Source organism: Fundulus heteroclitus, chromosome 2 (assembly GCF_011125445.2).
Source record: "Fundulus heteroclitus isolate FHET01 chromosome 2, MU-UCD_Fhet_4.1, whole genome shotgun sequence".
In the NCBI taxonomy this organism is placed as follows: Eukaryota; Metazoa; Chordata; class Actinopteri; order Cyprinodontiformes; family Fundulidae; genus Fundulus; species Fundulus heteroclitus.
The window spans coordinates 26,772,239-26,785,238 of record NC_046362.1 but is presented as its reverse complement, the minus strand read 5'-3'; the positions used below and the strand labels follow the sequence as shown (position 1 = coordinate 26,785,238).

Here is a 13,000-nt window from a genome sequence, read left to right as displayed (position 1 = left end):
AGTCGTGTGATAATTCATGAGATCTTGGAGGTCCTCTGCTGGTCGGCAAGGCCCTAAAGAAGTGGCTTAGTTTGCTTATGCCTCAGGCCAGCTAAATGCAGTCCTGGACCAACAAATGTGCAAATGTGTCAGATTGAAAGGAAAGTAAAAGAAATAACACAAAATATATTGGAGAAAAGAAAAAAAAAGCTGACAAAAATAGAGTAATTAAAAATATATAAATAGTTCTACAGAAATACAACATGCAAAGGCGGATGTTCTTCTTCTGTACTATATTTAACCAAATTCTCTTGAAGTTTTCGTCAACCCTGTTTGAAAAAAAAAAAAAAAAAATCAACTTAATTTTGAGATATTTTCACCCCTGATGTCTTTATCCACAACTCCCAACACCATTACTTCCAGCGCACATAAATCATAATGTACCTTCTTCTGGACATAACGTAGCATCTTTGGTTCTGAATCAGAAACTCAAAAACCTTAATTACAACAAATAAATCTTTGATACAAGTAAATTAACCAACATGGCGGTCAGTTTTTAACGATACAGTTTTGGTTTATTTCATGCGTACCGATGTCAGGCTCTCTAACCTTTACCAGCTCTTTTTGGTTATTCGACACGTTTCTCCTTTACATGAAATGAAACGAATCTAAAAATTTAACTCTCCTGCTTCGCACGCCGGCATACACACGTATGACCGTTTCGCTATATGTTTATATGTGAGAGTGTGGCGTTACAAGGCCTGTCTAAACCAGTGAAAACCATTCGATGAAGCAGAAAGAGAAGAAGAGCAAGAGGCAGGCGGAGCAGCGAGATCACGTCATGGTGGAAACATTTGGCAAGGCCTCACATAAATACACACAGACACACATCATACGGTGCTCGTACACGCACACACACACACACACGCCTGTTTTGTTCTCCAGTTTTCAGGGGAAGAAGGGGAAAATGACATCAAGCTTATCATGTGAGGCCAATGAGACCGATGGAAGGTCAGATTCTGAACACTGTTGCATAAAACTCTAATCACCACCCCCTCTCCCCGTAAGGCAATCTTACATGGCTGCCTGTTTCCTGTGTGTGTGTGTGTGTGTGTGTGCATCAGCAGGTTTATTGGTGTGTGTGTGTGTAAGGCAATAATTATTATTTTTTTTATAAAAAGGAGCAGAGTGAATACCTGCAGAATGAGTGCAGAGGGACGCATTATGTCACTCTTCAACTCCAAAGCGCCTCTGAGCCTGTAACACTTCTGAGAGCAGCCAGGTGATGTCATAGGTATTTTGTAGCTCATGTACTCTGACCTTTGTGGGCCCTTGTTACGGACCGGGGTGGGGCCGGTGCCTATATGTGTGTGTGTGTGTGTGTGTGTGTGTGTGTGTTTGTGTTTCTAGAGGCCAGGGTGAGAGCACCGAGGCCACTGGCGCCAGATGTGATGACCGCAGGAGTCTGGGCCTAAAAATAGAGCTCTGTTCTCAGCACCGTGAAACAGAGGAGAGGAAGGAGGAAGAGGAGGAGGAGGAGGAGAAGGGGACGAGAGGAGGAAGCCAAGGGGAGAAAGGAGAGCGAGAGATGGCAAAAGGTAGACGAGATCATTGAGAATAATGTGTCAGATCTCCCCGAGGATGGTGAGCTCACCTCCTAATGGCACCACTGGCTCCTTCTCAATGAAATCATTGATCTGCAGGAGCTCTCCACAGTGTAACAGAGAGGGCTCAGATGGAGGAGAAAGAAAGAGGGGGGGGGAGGGCTGCAAGGAGGCCCAGGAAGGCCAGGTCACAGCCCAAGGCACACGAGATATGAAACAGAGGGTGCGATGAAACAGACCCGAGGGATGCAGTGATGATTATTTTTGCATCCTCCGACTGTGGCGCTAAGACGTCTGCAGAAGCATTTCGAATTCAACTCGGCAGGGGGTGCTTGCAGGACTGGAAGAGATCGCACGCTTTCTCTGAGCCTGAGCGTCTAGAGAAGAAACAAACAAGATCTCCGGCCACACGCATACTGAGCGCACATAAAAGTAGCCAGATGAAGCGCTTTTTTTGTGCACGCGCACGCATTCAGGATGTAATGAGGGGTATTACCTCATCTCCTCGAGCCGCTCTCATTTGTGCCTTTTCTTAATCCGAGCGCATGCACGCACGCACGCTCTCTCAAACATTGCCTCATCACTACTTCATATGCACATATTAATGCTGAAAGACACAATATACACATGCAAACACACACACACACACACACAGCGACACAAAAAGCCCTCCTTATATAGCTCCCTGGAATGTCTCTGTGAACAGCTTCATTGTGAGAATCGGCCTCCTATGATTACCTCACCTCTTCAGCTCCTCTCTGATGCGCGCGCACACACACAGAAAGACACACGCACACACACAGAAGCACACATAAACAAATAGGACACCACCCTGTTGCAGCAGAAAGACATATAACAGAAATGACCTTTGTACATCCGTCTGTTAAGTCACATTTTAGCCTTAATGTCATTGAAGCGCCGCACAACACGGCCCGGATGTGTGTTTAAATTAAAGGAGCTTTCATCTCCCGGTGGCTTTTCGTCAGCGTGTCAGTGTCCTGCGTCGGTTTGTACGCTTTGGGTAAATTTGACTGCCTGATGGGAGAGCCATAGGTTGCAAAAAAAAAAAAACAATCAAGAAAATTCATGTACGCTTTAGCAAAGAGAAAGAGAAAGTAAAAGCTACTAAATATAATTACAGTACAAAACGTTGGTGACCTCTTTAGAAATATGATACGGGGAGAAAAAAAAAGGAAACCAGAGAACGTAGGAAACATGACGACGACTCCGGATAATATAATTACGCTTTCCAGCTGTTGTTCCAAAAAACACAACATCTTGTCTACATAAAGTCTACACACCCCAGTGAAAATGCTAGTTTATTGTGCCATAGATAAAACTTTAACCATGATAAATCATTTTAAAAGTGTTTCCATATGCAATGAGATTTATGTCTCGTACAATTTAAGAGAAAACCAAAGTTATGCAAGAACCGGTTTGCATAAACAAGCACACCCAAGCACATCATTTTAAACTAATGCCCTTTAGATTCAATTTTAACATTCAATTTTGTTGGTAGGCACTCACCCCATACCCTGACTTGCTAAAATTCGGCCCACTCTAGTCTGCAACAGTTCTCTAGATTAGGGGGTCCCAAAGTACAACTTTACAAGATGCTCAACATTCCTCATTTTAATGTTGTGGGGAAGGCTGCACTTCTTTGCAAGAGTTCTTGTAAAAATACTACTATTACGATTTTATTCTCGTAATATTAAGACATTTTTCTCATTATTTACCAAACAAAAGGGAGAAAAAAAAAAAAGGAAATGAAATCCCACCACCCATGACGGAGTGACTGTTAGTTTGGGTGTCGCAAGCTTTTCAGCTTGGGAACCCCTCAGGGCTCTAGATCTCTCAACTTGAGGACATTTTGTGTCCACCTGGTAGCCCTACGCCATTGTCCAAACATCTGGAGAACACAAGCGGTAATGATCAGAAATGCCAGCACTTCTTTCAGTGTTACAGTGTTACATCTGGTCTTTATATGAATCATAGAGAAAAGTCAAGTTTTTCTAATGTCCCCAATGCTCTAAAAATTGATTTTTAAGTCAGCAAACGTCCGGCCCGCCGTTCTGGAAGAGATGCAGAATAGAGCAGTAACCACTGAAAGTGCAGCGACTTTAAATTTGCTTGGATTAACTGTGGCTATCAGAGATGAAATGTGATAATTTACTGGTCCTGATCACAAATCCTGATTGGTAAATGGAGGAATTACCGAGACGCAGACGGTCTGGTCCTTATAAAAAAGCAAGAGAGGAACTGGGGGGATTCATGTGATTAAACGCTACACCATCTCCTCATATCATTTTAAACCATGTTAGTCTCAACACCTGTCCTCTTTCCCATAGGAAGAGTGGTTTATTGTTCTTTTAGTGCACCACCAAGCCGATGCTAGGCCTTAGCCTGCCTATGACACCTTTGCAGACGTGAACTGGGTGTTTATTTTTGAAACTTGAACTGCTTGAAAATATTATTTTAGTCCATGCACATAGGTTAGAAAATACACTGCAAAAACGGAACTAAAAATGAGTAATATTTTCTTAAAATTAGTGTATCTGTCCTTGATTTGAGCAGGTTAATAAGATGATCTGCCAATGGAATAAGACTTTTGCACTTAAAATAGGAACAACTTATCTCCATCATCTTATTTCTAGTGCAGGATGTCTAATTATCTTATTTTAGGGGTCAAAATACTCATTCCATTGGCAGATAATCTTATTTACCTGCTCAAATCTAGGACAAAAACACAAATTTTAAGAACATTTTACTTATTTTAGATCCGTTTTTGCAGTGTAGTTTAAGTTTATTGCGTCATAAATTATTTTCCAACTACAAGTTATTTACTGTTAGCACTTGTCACTATTTCAATAAAAACAGGAACATTCTTACCTTTCCGGGTATTAGCTGTCGTGTTTTCCGCTGCGTAGGCCTCTGACGCATTTTTCACTCTCACTGAACTGCTGCGCTTCACTGACAACACCAATCAGTTCTCCGTGTGAACGTTGAGCCTCGGCGTGTTTCTGCTCCTCGGCTCTTTGTCTTTTTGACCCTCTGATGTGACGCTTTGGTAATCCCACGAAAAACACTGACAGATGGTGATGGGACGATTAGGAACCGTCCTGCACATCTGCACCCACATACTCCTACACCTTCATTTCCTGCCCAATAACCTGAATCTTTTCATCAATCTGCATTTGTTTTGATTCTTTTTTTTCTTTTATCTTCTGTACTTGTCAAGGTTTGAGTGTATTACCGAAATGTGTGGGAAGTGATTAAAATGCATCGTTATTTTTATCACCACATCTCTTGTTCTTAAGATCAACAATTTGACTCTCTTTTTTTTTTTTTTTTTTTAACTGCTGTGTCTGCAACTTCATCTGCTGAAACCAGAACACGGGGTCCGAATGCCGACAGCAAAATGCTTCACATTGGCGGGACATCAGAGCTGCTTTGACGCATGTCGCAGCTACACAGTTGGTGTTCTCCCGACGTACCGCCGAGCTCTGCGCAGTCCGGCTGCATACAGTGGGAAACATGTAAACTTTAGACCCGCTGGGGAGGCAGCTGGCCCCGACAAAAGCGCAGTTCTCCTCCTTCTCTCTCACACAAACAAAATCACACACACACAGTCAGAGAAAATTTGAAAAAAAGAGCAAAACTCATCAGCCCGAGGTCCTTGTGGGTGAGGTCACCGCCGTGGTAAAAATACAGCTGTCCTGGGAGAGACATGTTTCTCACCAGCACTTTCACACAATCAATGAAGCGCCCAAACAAACACTTAACCCTCGAGCACGCATGGATTTACAAGCACACTGTAAAAAAATTTTCAACTGTCACCACGACCACATCCTGAGCAAATACACATTTCCAACTAATTACACAGCGAGAGTCAGAGTCAGAGCCGGGATTATTTATCTTCTTCCTCTTCAAAAAAAAAAGAAAAGAAAAGAAAAAACTCCCGAAAGAGATCATTAGAGATACGGTCACATGATGTCATTCTCACTTGGGGACTGGTGTGTCATTTCAACCAGTTGTAGTGATGATTATTTATATGGTTATTATGAATTGAAACGGACTCAACAGATGTCACTGATTATTTTGGGATCAATAGGTTGGGTTAGCTTTATGAGTTCATATGCCATCTCCGTTCCTACGATGTATTCCACTGGTTAATAGAAATAATAAGCTTAAATAAGAAATAGCTTCGTAATAAATAACAACATAACCCAAATGGAAGATGTGTGTCATAACAAGACTGTGATCTTATCAACTGTTGGTAAGCGGTAAATTAAAATACAAAACACATTATAAGAAGTCTTCCAGAGGAGAAGGGTTAATACATTTTCTTCTAATGATTCCATTTCAGCATTCGTCATTTGTCTTTGTGCCATAAGCTGATAAGCTGTGTGTCAATGTGTGGCGAACGCATGTGAAGTTAATAATAAACCAATCGGCTATGAACCAATCAGAGGAAATATTAGCGTCGTAAATCAGAAGCTTAGGGGAAGGGAGGGAGAAAAAAAGGGGGAGAACAGGAAGAATAAAACATGAAGTAAAGCCGCCTCTTCGCCATCTTGCCACGGGTGTCGTCGTATTGGTGATGGATTTTATGTAACCAGATCGCTTGCAGGTCACTAAAGGCAAGGCGAGACTTTAGATTATTAAGAAACAACGAGGGGTAGGGGTACAGGCCAGGTACACAAAGCAATAGAGTGAGATGGATTTAAAGGCAAGCTTATTAGGAAAAAGTGAATAAATGAGCAAAGGTTGGGTGCATTTCAATGACATTGGGACTGGAAAGCTTAGAGCAGACTTTGCAGGAAGTTTTAAATTATTTTGTTGGTTTTAATAACAGATGCACAGATATCAGCTGGTGATTGTTTTCAGCTTAATCGGGCCTTAGGTACCAGAAACCACCCAGTATTTAAAAATGAAATGACCAATAAAACAAAGTATTTGTTCACTGCAACTGAAATGTGTTTTTTTTTTTTTTTGGTTGTCTGTTAAATGCAGCCTTTCACAGGCTTTGCTGCAGTAATGCAGGCAAGGTGGCAGTAAATATAAAGCGGAGATATTTCAACCACCAAACAGCACCAAGTGTTAAAAAAGCTGGACCTGACAACTGCCAAGAGAATAAGGAATATTTAAATATGTTTTTGTCCTCATTACACGCAGCAGCAACTGTATGTAAAATGCAACAGTCCATACAACTAGATTAAGGTTGAGATTATAAAAAAAATAAAAAATTAATTTCATTGCAATAATTGCATTAGGGCTCGTCCCTTAAAAGACAAAATGCATCCAACTGTTTTAATTACCAGGCAATAAAAAGCCAACCATAGTTTTCTAAGTGATTCCATGACCTACTGCTGGCTTTCTCCATCCTCGTCCCTTTAATAAAACCCCGCCGCATCCTGACACGTAACCCTAACTGCAGCACTTTTTCTCTCGTGGCGTTACGAAGCACGCTGGCACGCCACTGGCTCGTCTTTTTCTCCCCAAACGCACTTGCATGCAAACCTACACATCTTGCATTCACAGACACTGGCTGCTAGCTCCACTGACCCCAATAATACAAGCACCCAAACAAGAGCCAACGCTATTGGCTGTTTCTTTTTTTTCTTTTTTTTTTCTTCCCTTTCCGGGGACTATTTTCTGCCTTTGTTGTCGTGGAAACAGCAGAGAAGCGGCGACAGAAATGGAAAAGGTGTGACTCTGTTCTTTTTTCCTTCCTGAGGAAAAAGAAAGGCAAGTATAAGCAGCAGAGATAACGAGGAGGACGAGCGGACTGCTGATAGGAGAAGTTTAATAATATGTGAGACGGAAACATTATATATGGGCGTACCACCTGCTTTCCCCACCAAAAGCAGGAACTCATTACGTCTCGGTGACATTGAATAATTTGGGAGCCTGGGGTTCTTTGAGGCAATCCTCAGCAATCGTGAACGACTCATTAAAAAGCGCTAATCTCCCAGCAGAGGGAGCAAACTGAGAGGGCGAAAAGAACGGGGAAGCGGCAGCGAGAGCCGCTAAATACCAAAGCAGCGTGGCTCTGCCCATCTCTCTCTCTGCATCGACACATTTGGGACAGATTTACCCGCCTCTGATGGCAAATGTGCGTGCGACGCCGTCCCCTTAAATGTCTGCAACCAACACAATTAAGATGATATTAAGTCAGAGAGCTTATTGACGGTAATTATGAGGTTCCCGCTGCGATCAGTGGATACTATGACAGCATACTGACTGAATTCGGTCAGACCAGAGGACTGGAAATTAGCTTTCACATTCCTGCAGAGATGCTGGGTGAGTCGTCACCTCCAGAGAAGCTTAAACACCAAAGACTCATCAGATGCAGGCTTTGCTGTTGTACTTCCTCCTCTCTCTGTTATCTTAAAAAAAGACCTTACAACCACTGAGGCGGCAGTAAGAAACGAGGAAGAACGGGCATAACGTGAGAACCCCTCCTCCCCCCAGCTGTGTCGGTCAGTGACATCTGCTGGCTAAACCGAGCAACGACAACAGCGAACCGGTTCAGCTTGACATGTGTGCGCCTCTTTTCCTTCGCTCCCTTCATCATCATCATCATCATCATCCCACTCACTTAGCATACAACACCCACAAACAGCGATAGCACAGATGGTCTTGTTTACCGGTGAGCAGGGAGACTTTGTAGAAGGTGCCCTCCAACTTTCCCATGAGGATGTGCACAAAGCCGTCTTTGGACAGGTGCCCTGCCTCTTTCGAACTTTGGTCGTAAACCACCACTTCCTGCTTCCTGCCCAGCTCCACCTGCACAGAGAATAAACAACACAGATGAGGTTTATTGCTGTAAATATCACTGCAGTGGAAAATAGGACAATGATTAAAAAAGGAAGTTAGAGTCTGTAAATATGCCTGCAATAATAAACTTTTTGTGTAACAAGGAACTTATAAGCAGACACAGCCCATATGTCAGTTTTGGGAATATCCCCTCATGATAAATGATGATAAAAGATGACAAAAAGCCTCATGTCATGGTTTTTCATGTTATAACTACAAACATCATTTACCATGCTTCCATAGTTCTTTTTAAGTACATTTTGAAGTATCGCATTAGATGGCAATCTTAAAAAAAGAAAAAATGAATGTGCCAAACAAGAGATGAAAGCATATTTGGTGAATAAGGTCTGACGTACCGAACATTTACCTCACATGACTAGTCAGCTGTTTCCACTGGTATGTGAGGACTGGCGAAGAGATCAAAATATCTCCCAGTCTCATCTGACAACTTGCCTGATAGCAACACTTTACTGAAAACATCTCTCGATTTTTCTCAGGTGTGTAGCCCATGCTAGTTTGCAACCTATACTTCCTGTTTAATACAGCCACACATAACGTCAACTTCTGACGGGATTACGCTTTACGTAGTAAATTTGCTCCAAACCAGTGGGCGGAAACGTGACTAATTTGCTTTTTTTCCTCCTCTTTTTTGCATCATTTCCAAAAGTTTGCTCAAAATCCGCATGCTAATTGGATGGAAATATAGCAAATGCATGTTAAATGGGATCCTAAAAAAGGATATATGGCTTTAAAAATGGTCAAAATGTGGCGAGTGCAGTGGGACAAAATATAACTCTCTCCAAAAACTGGCCCATTTGCGGAAGAGTGGTAAGAAGCCATGAGAAGTCCTGTAGCTGATGGTCACAAGCAAACACAGCTAACATCTTAAAGAAGGTGTTTTTTCGGTCGGAAGAGACTGAAACCAAATTATTTAAAGCTTGTGTAGAGCTATCTGGGTGTCAGAAAACGTACACAGCTCATCCCTCTGAATATGCCACCCAATCAGGAACATGATGGTAGTAGCATCACGCTGTGGGGACGCGTTTCTTCATGAGCGGCAGAGAAGCTGGTCAGAGTTGATGGGAAGTAGGATGGAGATGAACAGCTTACACAAGATGTAAAACTAAAGGAAAGGTTCACCTTGCAGTAGAACAACAACCCTGAACACACAGCAGGAGATGCAATTGAATGGTTTAATGGTTCAAACCCCGTCACAGACTCCACACAAGAGTGCAAAGATAAAAATTTTGTCTAGTGCGACGAAAAGGGCCAAACTGGAGTCTGATCTGTGACGGAATAAAAAACGAGTAAAATATTGAGGTAGCTTTCAACAAAAGGAGGGAGCTCAGATCTGCCCTGGGAACGAAAAGGGACCCGCGGTTGACTGTCTTTTTGCCGAAAAGGTAACACGCTGCAACAGAAATTTTATATTGAGTATAAATAAAAGAGCTGTGCGATCGCAGAGGCGAATGCTTTACTTCTTCTCCCATGCACGAGCGCAACACTGGAGTCAATTCAACTTGTCGCCAGAGGGGGCAGACTTCCGCAAAAACTCTGGAACCTGCACTGTGCTCCTTTAAGCAAAGAGGAATGGGCTGAGATTGCTCTTTTTAGATGTGCAAATTAAGCTGGTAGCTCAGATATACACAATAGGATTGCAGCTGTTGTCACAGCAAAATATGGTTTTACAAAAAACTGTCTCAGAAAGACCAAAGCCACTTAAATACGGCATTGTTCGATGTTAATTTATATAATTTTTCTCTTTTCTCACATTTCTGCACTGGTTTACCTTGATCTATCGCATGCAATGTTAAAGATGTATGAATACTTGCAAGGCACTGTAAATGAGCAGAGCCTGTGACTCTAGCACAGTGTAACTGAATGAACTAAAAAGAAAAAAAGCATGACTTGCTGATGTACAAGCAATAAACCCTGGCTTGAGGGAGTTATGAAGATAAAAGTAGGGTTATAAATAATGCATTAAAGCTAAGAAAGGCGCATCTCTAAACTGCTGAGATCACTCCTTGTTATGGTGGGTGATATCGGTCGTAAAAAAAAAAAAAATGGCTGCATGATGGTGGGTTTGGGTATGGAGAGCATCCGCTGCTGATGTCGAATATTTGAAAGGATGAAAGGACACGTGCGTGTTCGTAAGGATGGGATGAGGGGGCGGGGGGATGCTGACGAGCATGTGACTGCACACAATCCAGCCAGCCTCTGTTGTTGCCCCCCCCCCCCCCCCCCCCAACGCACCCATGTTGTCAGGCAGGCTTTGGTCACATGACCATGAGGCAGCGCCTACTGCAGCTATGAATCACTGCATCATCGAACCACCGCTGGACAGCGAGGAGGAGGAGGGAACGCAGCCTCACGGAGGAAAGGGTGGAGAAGGCACGGATGCAGGAGGAGCACAGCAGAGGAGGATGGAGATGAGACAAACGCTAGACGAAAATGACAAAGTGGAAAGGCACGATAGGAAAACAGAAGTGGGGGGGAAAAAAGGAAACAAGGACAAGAAACAAAGGATGAAAGGGGAATTTCAAAAGTTTGCAATGCATCAATAATTTATGCCCACCATCTTTCAAGCACAGCAGCAGATTTTGAAAATCTGTGATGATCCCTTCGTGCTAAGAGACATCCTGGGGATGCGTTCCTCGCCGTGCATGAATACATGTCTGCTTATAGCGCAGCCATAGCCGAGACGTTTGGCAGACAGCCAGGTAGCTGATTCAGACAGAACCAGGTCAATCTGTACGGTTTGGTTAGAAATTATTCTCTGTCGTCAGCACGAGTCTAGTCCGAGACACTAACACTAATGCTGACTTGACGGTGTGAAAACCTGACAGGATCACGAGAAACTTGGTTTGAGAAGTTGCTCATCGTTTCCTCCACTGGAGGTTTCTGCATCAGACCCGTTCAAATTATATTAGAAGTCTCTTTTACAAGGGAGACTTGGCCAAGCAGCCGCTATAAACATATAAAAAAAAGAAAAAGAAAAAAAAGATTTAAACTGAAATCAAACCAAAATGTCGAAGAAAAATTAGAATTCTATTTATCATGCTTCTTGTTAAAAAACAAATAAATCTGAATTGGCAGAATCTTGACTGGAGATCAGAAATTGGCCACAAATGTGTAGAAAAGACACATCATAGGGGCACCTTTTCTTCTTTATGTGCCTGTTTTTCCTTGTTTTCTCCTCCATTTACTTTACTAAGCTTGGACAAATTTGGCTAATTATCCTAATGCGATCAGATCTATTTTGGCCGTCTGATCTCGATGAGGATTACAGGCCTTTAACTCTACATGTACGCTGCAAATGCAAACACACACATTAAGGCGCCATGTGGTCTTGTTTACCAGTTAGACTTGGCTTGAAATTCAGCGTCTCAGCAGCTGTGTAATAGGCACATAAAACACATTAAATTACTCAGAAATATTAAATAATAATAAAGAGGGAATAAATATCCAGTGGTTTTGCTTTGATTGTGAGCTTTTCAATCATTTAAAAATAGGCTATGTGGAAGAATATAGACTGACAAGCTGCATGTAAAGAAGCAAGCAACAATGAAAGGTAAATTGTCTATGATATATTTCCCATTTTAGGGAAATAAAACCTAAATTGAAAGAAATCCAACCACGCTTTTTATATAAATCATATATGCATGAATTTTCAAGACAAGAAATGACACATCTATCGGCTCGTTTGATATAGCTTCTGTTTATTAGAGTGTTTGTCTGTCAGTACAGCTGGCAGGCTATGATGCATGCGCTCAGACACCCTTGAATGACATTGGAAAGCTAAACATCCTGCTAAATGTGACATGGAGATGGATTTTGGTGCAGTGTTAAGAGGCCAGCGACCCGAGAAAAGGGGTCGACTGTTTGACTGCAGCAGAGTTACAGATCCCTCTTTCCTCTGCAGTGCTACAGCCTCACTGCGAATCACAAGGCTGGCCCAGCCTGCACTGAACTGACGCATGCACTCTGCAGAGACTGTAAACAAGGAACGCCAAAGCAAGATGGGGGAAAACAACAACAAAGAAAAGGGAAGCAATGGCAGGAAGGGGGCCAGAAGGAATGCTGAATGCGAAGTGAAAGAAGTACAGAAGGCACAGAAAGTCACAGGATGCAAGGGTTCCTGCAGGATCCAGGTTCCACCTCAAAGGAAACGGAGGCTGGAGTCACAGCAGGCATCAATAAGGAGTGGTTCCGGGGCTCTTTTTGTTCTGCCATGCTTTACTGATGAAAAGTAGGTAAAAACTAAATAAATTATAAATAAATCAAAAGGAGATAAAGCGGTGGGATGCTTCTGCGACATTCCGCTTGGTCCGAACTGACCCCTTCTTTATAAAATATGTAATAAACATGAGGAGAAAACACGGTCTGAGGCCAGGCTGAAGTCAAGGTTTGGCCTTATTGCCAAAGCTCCTCAGCAGGGACAGTCTGTACACACAAACATGTGTGTGTGTGTGTGTGTGTGAGAGAAAGAGTAGGAGCTGTTGTGGGAGACAATAGATAAGCAAAAAAGAAAAAGAAAAAAAAAAGCCCCAACTACAACAGTAAAATCAAAACTTTTAAGAGTTTAACAAATGCATACT

General features: G+C 42.5%; 1 protein-coding gene across 3 annotated transcripts in view; it reads right to left on the bottom strand.

The window, feature by feature from the left end:
* The window catches only part of dusp8a (dual specificity phosphatase 8a), a 52,859-nt gene that overhangs the window by 20,371 nt on the left and 19,488 nt on the right, over window positions 1-13,000 (bottom strand). For all 3 annotated transcript variants that reach the window (XM_036151683.1, XM_036151678.1, XM_036151686.1), the window contains exon 3: window positions 8,234-8,372. In XM_036151683.1, the coding sequence (XP_036007576.1) occupies window positions 8,234-8,372 (139 nt within the window). The remainder of the gene's footprint in view (window positions 1-8,233; window positions 8,373-13,000) is intronic.